Raw genomic sequence first — 16,240 nt, 5'->3', positions numbered from 1 at the left:
TAATAAAATCTGGTTAAAAGATATAAAGTTTCTTACAAATTTTATTTAATACTTGTTTAATATAAATAAAACTAGTATTTTAATCAGTGCAATAAAAGAATAAATATTTTTAATATATAAATTATATACAAATTAAAATCATGATAAAGAGATATTTAAAACAATTTTTTTTATTAGTATGTTATTTATAGGAAGTATGTGTTATTGTGGTGATTAACACCAGAGACTATGAACATAAGGAATGTGACTATTTTCTTTCCAACTTTTTATTTCATACTCAAAATTAGGATTCGAAAGCCGTACAATTTGATTAAAAAGGTATTATGTATTTTACTTTATATTTATGATAAATAATTTACATTGTGATACAAAATTATTTATAATTATTTATTATTTTTTACATTAAATTTAATATGGAAACAATAATAATCTTTTTAAATATAATCAATTAAAAAAATATCAAATACAGAAATAAGGATAAAAGAAAAAAGTTAGTTGAGTTGTCATAAAGTATTCACTCATTAATGATTTATCTTTATTATGAGACTTGTTGCTCACTTTTAATGAAATTTTTTTTCTAATCATGTTTTTTAGTCTACAAGATTTCAATGTGAAAACTTGATCAAAGAATTTATAGAGCCTAATTTTATTAAGATCAATAACTTATTGATAAAGAAGAATGATTTAAAAGAAATGAAAAATGAAAAATAATATAAAATAATCAATATATAAGATTAAGTTAAGACACATGTCTTTTTGATTAATGAAAGTGATAGCTACTAACAATTCCTAAAATTATTTTCATTAAAAAACACTTTAGAATGATTTTTTTACACGTTCTTTCATTTAAGATAATTATTTTAATTTATATATGTACACATATTAATTTTTATATATATATATATATATTCCATTATATAAAGAAAACATTTGTTTTAGATAATTTCCTTTAGTTTCTACTTTTTTTAATCATTATATCCTTTTAATTGTTTGCAAAAGTGCTATCTCCTAATTTCTTAAAACTTTATTCTCTCTTTCATTTAATTTCTATTTTATAAAAAATATACCGAGGTGCAAAGCGTTTCTCATTTCTCTCTTTATATATAAGGTTAAATATACTTTTTCCCCTATAATTACTTGTTTTCTTAGTCCGTAGGATTTTTTAAAAAGGTTATTGGATTTTGTTTTTTTTTTTCCCTTTGAGTTCTTATTATGTTTTGACTAAAAAAATTAGAAGGACTAAAAACAAAAATAATATAATTTACAAGGATTACAAAATAATAGTTTATAAGGACTATAAATAGAAAAATATATAATCTATTGAAGCTAAAAAAAAAAGAAGTCATATTTATAGGGACAAAAAATATTTAAGTTTCAAATAAGACTTGATCTATTTGAATGCCAGACTAACATGAAAGTATACTTTTGTAACTTATTATTTGAAAGTGAAATCCTTGATAGATTATCTAATAACTTAAGTAGTAAACAAAGCCTTAAAAGTAACTCATGATAAATAATATTAGTTTTTTGCCTTGAATTTTTTAAACAACTCACACTTATTTCACCTATACGTGGTTCAATGAAGGGTATTATTGTCTTGGTGCTATGATTTTTTATGATAGTGGTGGATGGTAGTGTAATAAGAATTTAAGAATAACACCATGGATTAGCTCAATAGTGAAAAATTAGAGAAACAACAAATTATTATATCACCATTATTGAATGGACTTTTAAATTAGGCCAAACTTTCAAAACAAAATTTCTTTATGGATATAATTATGACTCAACATTGTGATTTTGTAAACATAGTATGATTTATGTTTATGTAACACCTTTTGGAACCACTAAGGTTGGGCTACATGACCTATTGGTGGGAGGTTTGAAATAATATGCATAAAAAATATATTCATATTTCAAACCTTGGTATAATCATTGAAATAAAAATATAACATCTTTTAGAATAAGTTACACCTTAAAACAAGGGAGATCATACATTAAAAATGAACTTATAAAAAAACAAACAAAGAAAAGCTTCTGTAATTCCAAAAATGTGTATCTAAAATTTATTTTATATTAACATTTAATTTTTTTATAGTCATGTAAATGTGTCATTATTTTGTTTTCAATTTATGTAAATTATATTTATTTTTATTTTTTGTCTAATTGTCTCTGGTGATATGTTACTGTGATATTATATATATATATTTTTTCTTTTAATATGATGATTTGTTGATATGACATTTAGTCATATAGTCGTCATTAATAATTTTAATTATAAGAATTATATAAAAAATTAAAAATTTCAGAGAATTTTTTTATTGTGACTGAAATGAAAAAAAGAATAAATTATAGAAATACAAATTACACTTAAATAATATATATATATATATATATATATATATATATATATATATATATATATATATATATATATATATATTTGTAATTTTACTATATATGATGTGATATTTTATAATCAAATATGGTAAATTATAAATAATTTTTTCAATATTCCTGTAGTCTCTGTATGTTTCAATGGAATTTTTAATTTTGGAAACTTTTCAATATATTTTATATTTATCCAAATAGATAAATTTAAATAATGGAAAAAATCTAATACACAACTAATTAGGATTTATTGCATATTATAATTATAAGAAAATTTCAACATTCATGTAGTCCTTATTCTTCTGCAATTGACTTTTTACATTTGGAAAGTTTTCATATTTTTTTTATCTAAGTAAAGAAATTTAAATCATGAAAAATTAAAATACACAACTAATTAGGATTTATTGCATATTAGGATCAGAATAAATATACAACATTTATGTAGTCCTTATCCTTTTTCAATTGGTTTTTTAAAGAAATTTAAATCATGCAAAAATTTTCTTATTTTGTTTTTATCTAAGTAAAGAAATTTACCAACAACGGTTTTTTTTTTTTTTTATTTTAATTCAACATTTCTGACCATGATATTATAGAAAAATTCGTCCAAGAAAATGAGCGGTGGAAATACCGAAATTGCCCAAAGCCCCAAATAAAAACCGAAGACATTTCTCCCTCTCGTCTCGAGCAATAGCAAGACAGCAATAGCTTCTGGTGATCTCGTTTTCTTACAGTGCTCTCTTCCCCCTTTCTCTCTCCTCTTTATCTCTCTCTTCCATTGCTCCTCCACAAGCAACGCCGCGCGAGGTCAATTTTCGCAATCGCCATGACTGTGATGACTCCTGCTCCCATTGACGTACGTTCCTTTACCCTCCTCACTCTGCAACTCCCCCCGCGCTTCCAATCACTCCCGCGTTTTCAATTTCGCTCGTCGTTTTTCGCTTTCTTTTACTTGCTTGCATGATTTTCGTTCCTTTTTGCTGTTTCGGCGAATGGTGTTAATTTGATTGTCGTTTTGGGTGGGGATGGTTGGGTTGCCTCGGAGTGGATGGGGGTTTCGTGTTAGGGGTTGTGGTTTTGATCTGCGAGAGTGGAATTTGCTTTAATTACGATGCATTTCGTGCTCGGATTTCGGGGGATTTGATTGGGGTGGGTTCTTCGGTGGATCCGAAGTAGGGTGATAGTGATGACTTTTTTGTTTTGGTTTTTTTGCAGCAGCAGCAGGAGGACGAGGAGATGCTTGTCCCGCACACGGATTTGGCTGAGAATAATCACCAACCTATGGAAGGTACTTGTTGCTTTCTCACTCTTTTGATCTGTGGAGCAACCCCGCTTTTTTCTGTTACTCTGTTTATTGGCTTTTATATGATCGATTTAAATAGTTCTTAATAGTTCAGGGAGCCACTTCATGCATTGTTTGATTGCCAGAGAGGCAGAGAGGGAATAACCGAGTGACAAATTGGTATTGGAGTTCTGGGTTTTCCTGACAAAAAGTGGTTTCTTGTTAGTTTGCATTTTTTTGGGGAGGTTGTGTATTTTCAACGTCTTTAATTTATTGATCCTATCGTTGTTTTTCTCTCTCTTTCCTTGCAAGTGAGTAGGGGGTCTAGTTCATTTATTGTTTTCTCCCCTGGTTTTCAGCTGATTTAAGGCATGGTACTTAGTTGTTCTTTTTCATTTATTTTGATGATTCGTTAGTTGTGGCTCAACCTGATGCTGCCAACACTGTGGAGAGTCAGCCTGTCGAGGATCCTTCGACATCAAGGTTCACATGGAAAATTGAAAACTTTTCTAGGATGAATACAAAGAAGCTCTATTCAGAAATATTTGTTGTTGGTGGTTATAAATGGTATCATGCTTTTACTCTGTCTGAGTTGATTAATGATGTGCTTATTTTTAATGATCTCTTCTGAACCTTGTTTTTTTATTGGGCAGGCGAGTACTCATTTTCCCAAAAGGGAACAACGTGGACTATTTGTCCATGTATTTGGATGTTGCAGATTCAGCTAGTTTGCCCTATGGCTGGAGTAGATATGCACAGTTTAGCTTGGCAGTCGTTAATCAAATCCATAATAAATACTCTGTGAGAAAAGGTAGTCTATTAAGTTTGTTCCTTACAATTGTTGCAAAATGATGTATGTACGTAGAAAAGATCATTGCTTGAAGTAAGAGTAAAGAAAGTTGTGAGATTTTTGCTGCAATTAATTTAAGAACATTTAATTCTTGAATATTATTTTCCTTGTAACATTGGATCTAAAGCTGGATATAGTTATATTACTTATCTTAAATGAACTGTACGAATTAACATGTTAAATAAAACAATGATCTCACTAATGAATGCCCTAAGGGCTCTTGTTAAGTAATAAAAAAATAGAAACTATTATTAATTTAATGCATGTCATGTATTGAGAGGTTAAAGTGTTTTACCTTTTATTTAATACATTGTAATTTTTGAATTCCTAACAAGTGCCCTAAGCTAAGGGCACTCATTAGCATTTACCATGAAACAGAAGTAACAGGGGAATAAAATGAAAATGCTCATAATTTTTGGGCATAGCCATGTGCTTTGTCATAACTTCATTTTACACTATGTAGACACACAGCACCAATTCAATGCGCGGGAAAGTGATTGGGGTTTCACGTCTTTCATGCCACTTGGTGAATTGTATGATCCTAGTAGAGGGTATCTTGTGAATGATACTCTTGTAGTTGAAGCTGAGGTTCTTGTTCGTAGAATTGTTGATTACTGGACCTATGATTCAAAAAAGGAGACTGGCTATGTTGGACTTAAGAACCAGGGAGCTACATGTTATATGAATTCTCTACTTCAAACTTTGTACCATATTCCTTATTTTCGAAAGGTCAGGCATTGTTTCTCTTATTGTTGTTTTCCTTCTGAAGTTTTATTTTTTTACTGGATAGTGATGAGGAAGTTTGGATTTGGGTCCTGGATGTCATATTTCAGGCTGTATACCATATGCCAACAACAGAGAATGACATGCCGTCGGGAAGCATCCCTTTGGCTTTGCAAAGTTTATTCTACAAGCTCCAGTATAGTGACACCAGTGTTGCAACAAAGGAGCTCACTAAATCTTTCGGATGGGATACATATGATTCTTTCATGCAGCATGATGTTCAAGAACTGAACAGAGTCCTCTGTGAAAAACTTGAAGATAAGATGAAGGTAAAGGATGATCTTTGGATGTTTTGTACACAAACATTTTTGTGGAATACTGTCTCAAATTCATGATGATTATGTTAATTTTGTCTTTAGGGAACTGTTGTTGAGGGAACTATACAGAAGTTATTTGAAGGGCATCATATGAACTATATCGAATGCATCAATGTGGACTATAAATCAACTAGAAAGGAGTCATTTTATGGTACTTTCATGTACACACTGAACCTATATGCTTAATTGTACCTTGCCACTTGATTCTAATTTAGTTTTGCATATGCTTGCAGACCTTCAGCTTGATGTGAAAGGCTGTCCTGATGTTTATGCTTCCTTTGACAAGTATGTTGAAGTTGAACGTCTTGAAGGGGATAACAAATATCATGCGGAACAATATGGTTTGCAGGTTGGTTGCAATTGTTTATTTTGGAATCTACTTGTAATAAGTAATTTGTAAAAGTTCTGAATCTTTTAGTTCTTATATTGGGTGTACAAAAATCATTTTGTTTGCAGTTGTCAAGTTCTGAATCTTTTAAGCTTCTTATAGTTACTGTCAGAATGCAATATCTATACATTTTTTAATATAGTTCCACGTATAAACTGATGATTTTTCATTTTTTCAGGATGCTAAGAAGGGTGTCCTGTTCATTGATTTCCCTCCTGTTCTTCAGCTTCAACTGAAAAGATTTGAATATGACTTTATGCGGGATACTATGGTCAAGGTTGGTAGTCAAATAGACTCATTGCTCTATATTATATTTTCTTCTCTAGTTACTTTATTTGCTGGGATATGATGAAGTTATTATTCAGACTTCAGTCAGAGTAATATGGTTTTGTTTCAGTCAGTTTACTCTAGCTCACTATTAATGCCATTGAAGATTGTATTGATTAAATTAATTACTTATTTTTGACAATCTACAGTGATATCCTTCTTTATTTGTGGTATGTATTCGTTTACAGTACTGTTACTTCATGTAAGAAAGTGATTCGGCACGAATTGTGTTGTACAATAGTGCCTTGTGATATTGAAAATCATGAAGGATTTCTGCAGGGATTTTTCTTAATATTTATTTTTAAATGATTTTTTATTTTGCTTATCTTTGCTGTGGGTCTGGGTGGGAAATCTTTTGGTTTGTTTGTTTGTGTGTGCATGTATTTAAAATTTATGTATGTCATTTGAAACAATCACTTGAAGGAATATTTTCTGCTAGAGGGATCACAGGCATTACTTAGTTTTATTTTTCAGTCCATGGGTTCTTCTTCTCTTTTGATGGAATGGTTAAACTCTCTTTTCTATATATTGAAGTTTAATTTTTTTTTTCTTCTTCTTCTTCCATGTAGATTAATGACCGTTATGAGTTTCCCTTGCAACTTGACCTTGATCGTGAGAATGGAAAATATTTATCACCTGACGCTGATAGGAATGTCCGCAATCTTTACACACTTCATAGGTAATGTAGTGGTAGTGGCATCTGTATTTGTTGCAGACTGTATGATTTTTTATTTGGGCTGCTCTTCTATTGATCTCTCTTTTCATGACTTCTTTAGGAGTTCTTGTTTCATGATATTTTATTTGGTGATTGTGATTTGGTGCATGATGCCTAATTTTGTTTGGATTTTTTTAGAAGCCACTTTAGGTATATATGTTGTGATATTTTTACCCATTTACTTAGTCTTGTACAATCCATGTTACATGACTTCTAAAACCTATAGAAAGAAAAAGAAGATAAATTAGAATAAGGAGAAAATGATGTGAGGATAGAGAATCGAAAGAAGAAAACAATTTATCTTTGGGAGAGCCATCTCATAGGCCTTATGAGTTTTCCAAATCAAGTGGAGGATTGCATCTTTGAATCAACTTGGGACAGTAAACTTGGATTGTTAATGTTAAAGTTTAAAAGTTACCCTTTAAAAATAATAATCAATAAATTTCATCGAATTTTGTAATTTTTCTTTCTCAGGGCTGATGATGTCCATTAGTGTGCAATTATTTGTTTTTATGTGAATGCATATTTTTATCTGTGATGTGCATTATTTGACCGATTATTTTTTTTCCACAGCGTTTTGGTTCACAGTGGTGGTGTGCATGGTGGACATTATTATGCTTTTATCAGGCCAACTCTATCTGAGCAGTGGTATGTATACTAGAGCTTTCAGGCCTGAATTTTTCAGTGCCATATGAGCTACATGCTTTTTTGCATGTGTGATGATGACTACTAGGGGGCGCATTACTATTAAATGTTCATTTTGCTGCATTCATCGAATGCTTTGTTGCGCTTGGAGTTTTTAGAAAACTTGAATAAATAGCTATAGCCAATGTTGTCAAAATTGAGATCTTACATAAGATCGTAAACTGAAGGATCAAAACATGGGTCATAAGATTTTCGACCAAAAGGCACAGAATTATACGCAAAAGATACACATGATAAATATGCATAGATTAGGAAAATATCTTGTAAATGAAACATTGAACTAAACTTAAAACTGAAAATTCATATTCATAATTTATATGGGTAATTTTCCATTTACTCATTAACCTATATAATCTATATGTTACACATATAGGATAATGTGACAAATACTGACTTTTAAGGGTGATCTATAGATACTCTGTTGTTATGAGTTAAAATAAATACTGCACAAGATATATGATAACTACAATTTTGGGGATTGTTGATAACTATATATTAATTTATAAACATTTAGGAATGTTAGCTTATATTTTATAAATGTGGCTAGTATTTTATAACTAGCTCACACCCTAAAGCTTGACAAATCAAAGTAAAAAAATGAAAGTCAGGACCACAATAAATGAAAGTAAAAAAAAGAGTTCTTTATTGCAGAGATAAAACAGAGTCTTATTACAGATAAAATAATAAAACATACATGGTAAAAATGACATAGATAAGGAAAATACTTTGTAAATGATAACATTGAACTAAACTTCAACTGGAAAATCATATTCATAATTGGTAGTTTGCAAATGATACCATTATTAGTTGCAAGAGAGTATGCCGTATCTTATAATTTAAATGAGGCAGTTGCAGTGGGTAAACAATTGAAATGCTGAATCTGTTTGTTTGACACTTTTTATTTGATTGGTAATCTACATTACTAATAATGGTTACCATTATTAGTTGCAAGAGAGTATGCCATATCTTATAATTTAAATGAGGCAGTTGCAGTGGTAAACAATTGAAATGCTGAATCTGTTTGTTTGACACTTTTTATTCGATTGGTAATCTACATTACTAATAATGGTTATCAATGAACTTGAATATAACATGCAACTTTCTGAGAGTCCCTTCACCTTCTTTTGTTATTTTGAATTGCATTTCTTGCTGCTTTACTGAGCACTTCACTGCATGCTTTGATTGAATGCATATGACTATTAGGTATAAATTTGATGATGAGAGGGTGACTAAAGAAGACACTAAACGGGCATTAGAGGAGCAATATGGTGGCGAGGAAGAGGTAATTGTTTTTTTGCAATTGGCTGTGGCATTTGATCCCTATATTTGAACATTTGCTTGTTGGTTATTTAACCACTTGTATTTTAACAGTTACCGCAGACAAATCCTGGATTTAACAACACTCCTTTTAAATTCACCAAATATTCAAATGCTTATATGCTGGTGTATATACGTGAAGCTGACAAGGACAAAGTAATATGCAATGTGGATGAAAAAGACATTGCTGAACATTTAAGGGTAAGTGACTATTCTTACGTACATGTTTGTCTTCTGCATTTAAATTTAATTTGCTAAATAAATGCAGATGGCTAATTTATTTTAAGATAAGCATGCTCTGTTCAGATACTTGATGACTGTTCTCAACTAATTTTTTTTTATCTTTGTTATCTATCTATTTACACACACACACACACCCAAGGGATCAACTTACCCCAGTGTAAGTTACACCTACTTTTACACTATTTATTAACATTTTGGTGAGCGGTTTTTTCCAAAACTCATCATTGTAATTGAAGTTCTTATCAAATAGATCATATTTCCAAAATTATTTGATGCCTCATTAATGTGGTTGGTTGGTTTGGATAGTTTGCATTGGGTTCTACATTCAAACCTCATGGTTGGTTTTTTCTCTCGAGAAGTTCCTTAGTTTTATCTCAAGCCAAAATCAAACCAAGCTCACTTAGCTGTTGTCTTTTAAATTTCCATTGTACTATTTGGGAAATTTGAACTGAATTTCTACAATGGATTAATGCAGGAGAGGTTGAAGAAAGAACAAGAAGAAAAAGAGCACAAAAAGAAAGAAAAAGCAGAGGCTCACCTTTACACTATTATAAAGGTTCCTAGTTGGCTAGTTCTTAACTTGCTATCCTGGAATTGGCTACTGTTTGTCTTTACATACTTTGGGTTGTGTAATCCTAAACTGTTAACATGTGATATGATACTTCTTAGGTGGCACGAGATGAAGACCTTGCAGAGCAGATTGGAAAGGATATATATTTTGATCTTGTAGACCATGACAAAGTGAGGAGTTTCCGTGTCCAAAAACAGACATCTTTTAACCTTTTTAAGGTATCATCAATTCATCATTAATCACACTTTCAGCTCTCCTGCTAGATGTGTTTTGACCTGGCATATACTATTTGTTTCTTATTTGATTTGATTTGGTCTCTGTAGTAAATCTCTCTTGTTAAGCTGTTGTTTTTTCGTTGAAAATATTGGAATACAGGACAAACTAATTTTCTGACAAAATGTCTTATTTGTTAATGACTCATTTAAGAGACAGATATTGTAAAATTATGCATTGACGGAAGACTATTATAAATGCTGCTGCCTGGAAAAAATTCAAAACAGGATAGAAATCATCAAGTTTCTTGGCATTGATATTTTTAGTATAATTTTTTCAAAGAAAGGACTCAAAAGTGACATGAGACACAAATATGATTGACACAGACACGGGGACACAACAAATTTGAAAAATTATGGCACTTAACACAGTTATAATATAATGTATCAAATCAATCTAATTTTAACATGAAATAAATGTCTTAAATCAAAAAAATGAATTCATGTTTTAATAATGATTAGTTATTGTTGACATAATAAAATGTTAAAATCTATCTAATTGTTATTCTATTTTAATTTAATTTGCATATTTTTTTAAATAAATGTAAAAATAGATAAATGCATCTAAAATTGTACGAGTATTTATGAAGTGTTTGGCATGGAAAGATATCTAACAGCTATGACATGATACAACTACTATTTAGAAGTATCCATTGTTCTTAGATGATTGCTCAAAAGACATTCTATTTTCACAAGTTTGATTTTTTAAATCTGATTGCTGGCTCATCTGTGGGATACATAGGACGAGGTGGCTAAAGAGTTTGGAATACCAGTTCAATTCCAGCGCTTTTGGCTATGGGCAAAGCGGCAAAACCATACGTATCGTCCAAATCGACCATTGACACACATGGAAGAAGCACAATCTGTAAATTCTTTAGCTTGATTGAAGCTTTTCTATATTATTTTTCTCATATACTCCCCTTCAAGCTTTATATTCATTGCTTGTTTACCCCACACATGTTGTATGTTTAATCTGTTCTATGCTTCATGTCTTAATCAACCTGCCAATTTCATAATTGTCCTGGCCGGTTGCTTATTTTATATTCGATTTCGTGGGCTGGAACAACAGTTTATTCCCCGTGTTGGCTTTGCTTTTATTATTTCAAGTCTGCCATTTGTTTGGTAGTTGTTATTTATTTCCTTAAAATGAATAAGAAAGCAACCAGTACAAAGTTTTTTTCATACTAATTTTTGGGGATCCCCGTGGTTTGGTTTTTATGCTGCTGGTTGTGCTAACTTTTCTGTGATTTATATCTTCTTGCGTTTGGTATTTAATTTTGTGGCATGTCTCTTTCTATATGATCTGAAGTTTTATATATATATATATATATATATATATATATATGTTTTTTCTCAATCTGATTTGCATTGCAGGTTGGACAATTGAGAGAGGTATCCAACAAAGTTCACAATGCAGAATTAAAATTGTTTTTGGAAGTGGAGCTTGGGCTGGTAACATTTTTATTTATGGAAGTTGTATACCATTTTCATAGCATGAATCATTCATATCCAAATTCTGTCCTTTTGACAAACTACATTGTTATTTAGGATTTACGTCCCATTGCACCGCCTGACAAGACAAAGGATGATATATTACTTTTCTTCAAGTTATATGATACTGAAAAAGAGGAGCTACGGTACTGAGTAATGTTTTTATTTTAACATGTGGATGTGGTAAAAGGTGAACCTTTGTTGACATAAGATGTATTTTCCCTATTGTGGCAGTTATGTTGGAAGGCTCTTTGTGAAGGCTACTGGTAAGCCATCAGAAATTTTAACCAGGTTAAATAAAATGGCTGGTTATGATCCTGATGAAGAGATTGGACTATACGAGGTTTGTGTTCTCTTGTTTAATATTTAATGAGTTGCAAAATGCCTTGAAAATTGAGACTGTAGTTCATCCTTGTATGATCTCAACACAATATGCTTAATGAGATATTTGGCTTGGATTTAGCATTCTTGGTCTCATTTGTTTAATAATTAAATTTACTGATGATTGATGACAAATAAAGTGCATTATGTTCCAAGAAAAAAGATCTATTCTGCATGAGTCTTACCTCTAAAGAAGGACCTTTTTTTATTTTTATTTTTTTCATCTTTAGGTTCTTATCTCAATGAATGACTTGAATCGTGTGGCATTTGTGAATTTACTGTGCCTACTATTATTGTGCAGGAAATTAAGTTTGAGCCAAATGTTATGTGTGAACCTATTGATAAGAAAGTAACATTTCGAGCAAGCCAGGTAAATTATAAACACCATTGATGCACTTTAAGTTACTGCATCTTTTGTTGGTTTATTGATTTGTTTTTCTAAATTTGCAGTTAGAAGATGGAGATATTATATGCTTTCAGAAAGCTCCTGCTATAGACAATGAACACGTCCGCTATCCAGATGTGCCTTCATACCTTGAATATGTGCACAATCGCCAGGTATTTTTCTTTGTGGGGTTCAATTGAAGGCATTTTGTATGGATTGATATGCCTAAATGAGACTACCCGTTTATTTAGTCATGTTATTCTGCCCCTTCCTCCTCTTTCCCTTTTGTCCATGCCTGCACATATCTGTATGTGTGTAACCAATATACTGTGCAAGTTTCATTATGTTTTTACTGTAAGGTATCTGCTAATTCTTCTGTCTAATTTATGTATTTTAGGTTGTTCACTTTCGATCTCTAGAAAAACCAAAGGAAGATGACTTCTGCCTGGAGATGTAAGCATTGTGTAATTTATTGGAGCAAATCGTTAGATTTAATATATTGCAGTATTTTTCTTGAGAGGACATGTAAGTATTTATATATTATTATGCTTAGATTTGCATCCTCATCTTATACTCCGTATATGAATTTCTAGGTCAAGGCTCTATACATATGATGATGTGGTGGAGAAAGTGGCTCAACAACTTGGTTTGGATGATCCATCCATAATTAGGCTTACCCCTCACAATTGCTACTCTCAACAACCAAAACCCCAACCTATTAAGTATCGTGGTGTGGAACATTTGTCTGATATGCTGGTTCACTACAATCAGGTAATTATTGACTTATTGTCCAATCTTTCAATCTTGTTTCTTATTTAAAAACAAAGCATCCTATTCCTTTCATGCATGTCAGACTTCGGATATATTGTACTATGAAGTACTTGACATCCCTCTGCCAGAACTACAAGGATTGAAAACTCTGAAAGTTGCATTTCACCATGCTACCAAGGATGAAGTGAGTATATAGTAATCTGATTTTGTTTTGGTTTTTTATCTAGAGTATTTTCCATAACAGTTTTTTATTTGTTTATTCAGGTGGTTATTCATACCATCAGACTCCCAAAGCAGAGCACTGTGGGGGATGTCCTTAATGATCTGAAAACAAAGGTCATTGTGCATGAGTATTATTTAGTTCATCAACATCTAAATTGTACACTTACTCTTAACTGAAATCACAATTACAACCAACGTGAACTCATGGCTTCCTTTGCATTTAAAACAAAAGATACATGAAGCCATGTTTGTCGGTTTTGTTCAGTACTTCATTTAGTTATTGAAGTAATAAATTTTTAATATAATGTTGTCAACATGTCTTTTCCTCAGTTTATGCTTTTTCACCTTAATTTTTGAAATATGTCTTGTGCTCTCATTTATTACAGGTGGAATTGTCTGATCCTGAAGCCGAGCTTAGGTTGCTTGAAGTTTTCTATCACAAGATATACAAGGTGTTGTGTTAGCTCTATTTTAACTGCTCCCTAATTTATTAATACTCTTGATTATTTTTTCTGACCAAAATTATTTAGTAATCAGAATTCAATATACTAAATTTAGCATTGACTCGTGATCCTCCAATTGTTTGTGCCACTGAAATTGCAATTAACTTTAGGACATTAGTCCATTTTTCTTATTCAAATATGTTCATTTTGTCCTGCCTCTCTGCTTGTGCAGGTCTTCCCTCCCAATGAAAAGATTGAAAGTATAAATGATCAATACTGGACATTACGTGCAGAGGAGGTAGTAGTCTAAATCTGTTTTTGAGTAGGCCGGGAAGGGAGATGGCTTTTAGTTCCCGAATTCTTCCTGTTTTTATTTATTGAAATGATTGGATGAGTGGATTTTTCTAAATACTCAATATAGATTCATTTATTCAGTTTATGTATCAAAATAAATGAGTCACTTTTCTGTTGGTATTGCAGATTCCAGAAGAAGAGAAAAATCTGGGTCCTCATGATCGTCTAATCCATGTGTATCATTTCACTAAAGACACAGCTCAGAACCAAATGGTATATAATTTTTAAATGGTTCATTTTGCTTACTGGAGTTGTTAATATTTTGATGCCTTTGATAATTAATTCTGACGTTAATTGTATGCCAACCTTTTTGTCACTTTTTTTTTCCCATTTGATTTGATATGATAGCAAATTCAGAACTTTGGGGAACCCTTTTTCTTGGTCATACATGAAGGGGAGACTTTGGCTGAAATTAAAGTAAGAATACAGAAGAAACTTCAAGTCCCTGATGATGAGTTTGTCAAGGTATTTCCTATTCGTGTGTTCTATGGGTATATTATGCTTCTTTTCTGAGCAATTTTGCTTTGAATGATGGAAGTTTCATTGTTTATAAATGTTAGTTGGTAAATTTGATGTTAATTTATCTAATTTTTTTATTTATTATTTTTCTTGTTTGGCCAGTGGAAATTTGCCTTTTTTTCATTAGGGCGTCCTGAATACCTTCAGGATTCTGACATTGTGTCCAGTCGTTTTCAGGTACATTCATTTATACTTGGATTCCTTTTTTTTTTGTGATAATTCAATTGATATTTAGCATCATTTTTATATGTCTGAATTTATGCTTGCATTGTATCTTGTGATAGAGGAGAGATGTTTATGGTGCTTGGGAGCAATATCTTGGTTTGGAGCATACTGATAATGCTCCTAAAAGATCATATGCTGTTAACCAGGTTTGTAACTTTGCCTGCAATAGCTGATTTTTATCAAGTACATTTTGGTCTTTTAATTGTTTTATGGTTGTCCACTATTCTGGTAATACTGGGTTTTAATTTTGAGGTTGAGAGAACTTGTTTTATTACACCATTCCAAATTACATGCGTTTTGTTTCAGAATCGCCATACTTTCGAGAAGCCAGTAAAGATTTATAATTAAGGAAACTGGTATTGATGAGTTATCGTCTTGCGTGGGATGAATTTGCCATATTCTGCTACATCTATGGGCTTTTGTAAAAACAGGGAAAATAGCGAAAGGCTACTCCGTATAGGCCACAATTAGTGAGATCAGCAATCCAGGTGGTTTCTGCAGGTTTTATATTAGAATTGTGGTATGTAATTCTTTCTGTCAACGGATCTCAACACTGTCTGCCGACCACAGCCCGTTGAGCTTTACTACTTCCAACTTTGTGTGGAAGTTGTTCAAGTTGGGGTCATTGATCATCATCACTGTACTGTACCAGTACATAAGATTTTTGGATTAGTGAGTGTATACAGGGTATAGTTGGTTGACTTTTTTTTTTTTTTGTTCATCTTGATTGCTTCCAGATTTTGTTCACTCAGTAGTGTTAATTTAAGTGATGGGCTGCAAAATGGTGTAGCAGAGTTAATGTAATGTTGTAAAAGAGACTCGCTAGCCTCGGTATAACCCTTTAGCATAAAAATATAGTTTCCTGCCGCACCATTTGCTCCATTTCATTTGGCTTTTTTTTTTTTTTTTTGAGTTTTTTCTGTTTCTTCGCCTCACCTTGTTGGCTGTTACCAACGCCGTCTCACTTAATTTTAGAGGAAAATAAAATTAAGGCATTGGTATTTGTTTGGGTTAGCCAGTTCTGCCCATTCCTTCGTTTCATACTTACATCTTTGTTGGGCTTAGAAATGCAAAATTTAAATAATTTTATAAATATTTGAAATAAAATACAAATATTTGTGAATTTATAATTAAGCTTATGTTCGTGTATAGCATGGGTTAAATGCTAACAAGGGATATAAAGAAACAAAACGAGAAAAGCCTAACTTGCGTGCATCAAATTATATCCTAGAGCAGCAGTAAGGATATCATTCGGAGGCTGTGGCCATTCTTGAGACTGCGGGCATTTTTGTGT

The 16,240-nt window shown here is 31.6% G+C and overlaps 1 protein-coding gene across 2 annotated transcripts; it reads left to right on the top strand.

Annotated features, from left to right (window-relative positions):
• Window positions 1–3,055: 3,055 nt before the first annotated feature.
• On the top strand, window positions 3,056–15,833 carry LOC114400412 (ubiquitin carboxyl-terminal hydrolase 12-like). Of its 2 annotated transcripts, none has more exons than XM_028362858.1 (32): window positions 3,056–3,241; window positions 3,604–3,673; window positions 4,084–4,234; window positions 4,321–4,478; window positions 4,981–5,246; window positions 5,351–5,569; window positions 5,660–5,768; window positions 5,851–5,966; window positions 6,184–6,282; window positions 6,902–7,011; window positions 7,621–7,695; window positions 8,956–9,034; window positions 9,124–9,270; window positions 9,788–9,868; window positions 9,982–10,101; window positions 10,898–11,020; window positions 11,530–11,607; window positions 11,704–11,792; window positions 11,881–11,989; window positions 12,329–12,397; window positions 12,478–12,585; window positions 12,810–12,865; window positions 13,006–13,183; window positions 13,266–13,367; window positions 13,448–13,519; window positions 13,792–13,857; window positions 14,081–14,146; window positions 14,329–14,415; window positions 14,551–14,667; window positions 14,824–14,898; window positions 15,006–15,092; window positions 15,253–15,833. In XM_028362858.1, exons 1-32 carry the CDS (start codon window positions 3,212–3,214, stop codon window positions 15,292–15,294), a joined length of 3,354 nt encoding a protein of 1,117 aa, XP_028218659.1. In that variant the 5' UTR covers window positions 3,056–3,211; the 3' UTR covers window positions 15,295–15,833. The 2 variants fall into 2 exon arrangements, with proteins under 2 accessions (XP_028218659.1, XP_028218655.1); XM_028362854.1 differs by having other exon boundaries at window positions 3,057–3,241; window positions 3,601–3,673.
• The last annotated feature ends 407 nt before the right edge of the window (window positions 15,834–16,240 follow it).

The sequence above is a fragment of the Glycine soja genome, chromosome 2 (genome assembly GCF_004193775.1).
Source record: "Glycine soja cultivar W05 chromosome 2, ASM419377v2, whole genome shotgun sequence".
Lineage (NCBI taxonomy): Eukaryota > Viridiplantae > Streptophyta > Magnoliopsida > Fabales > Fabaceae > Glycine > Glycine soja.
The sequence above is the reverse complement of the archived record's forward strand: the minus strand, read 5'-3'. Positions and strand labels throughout refer to the sequence as shown.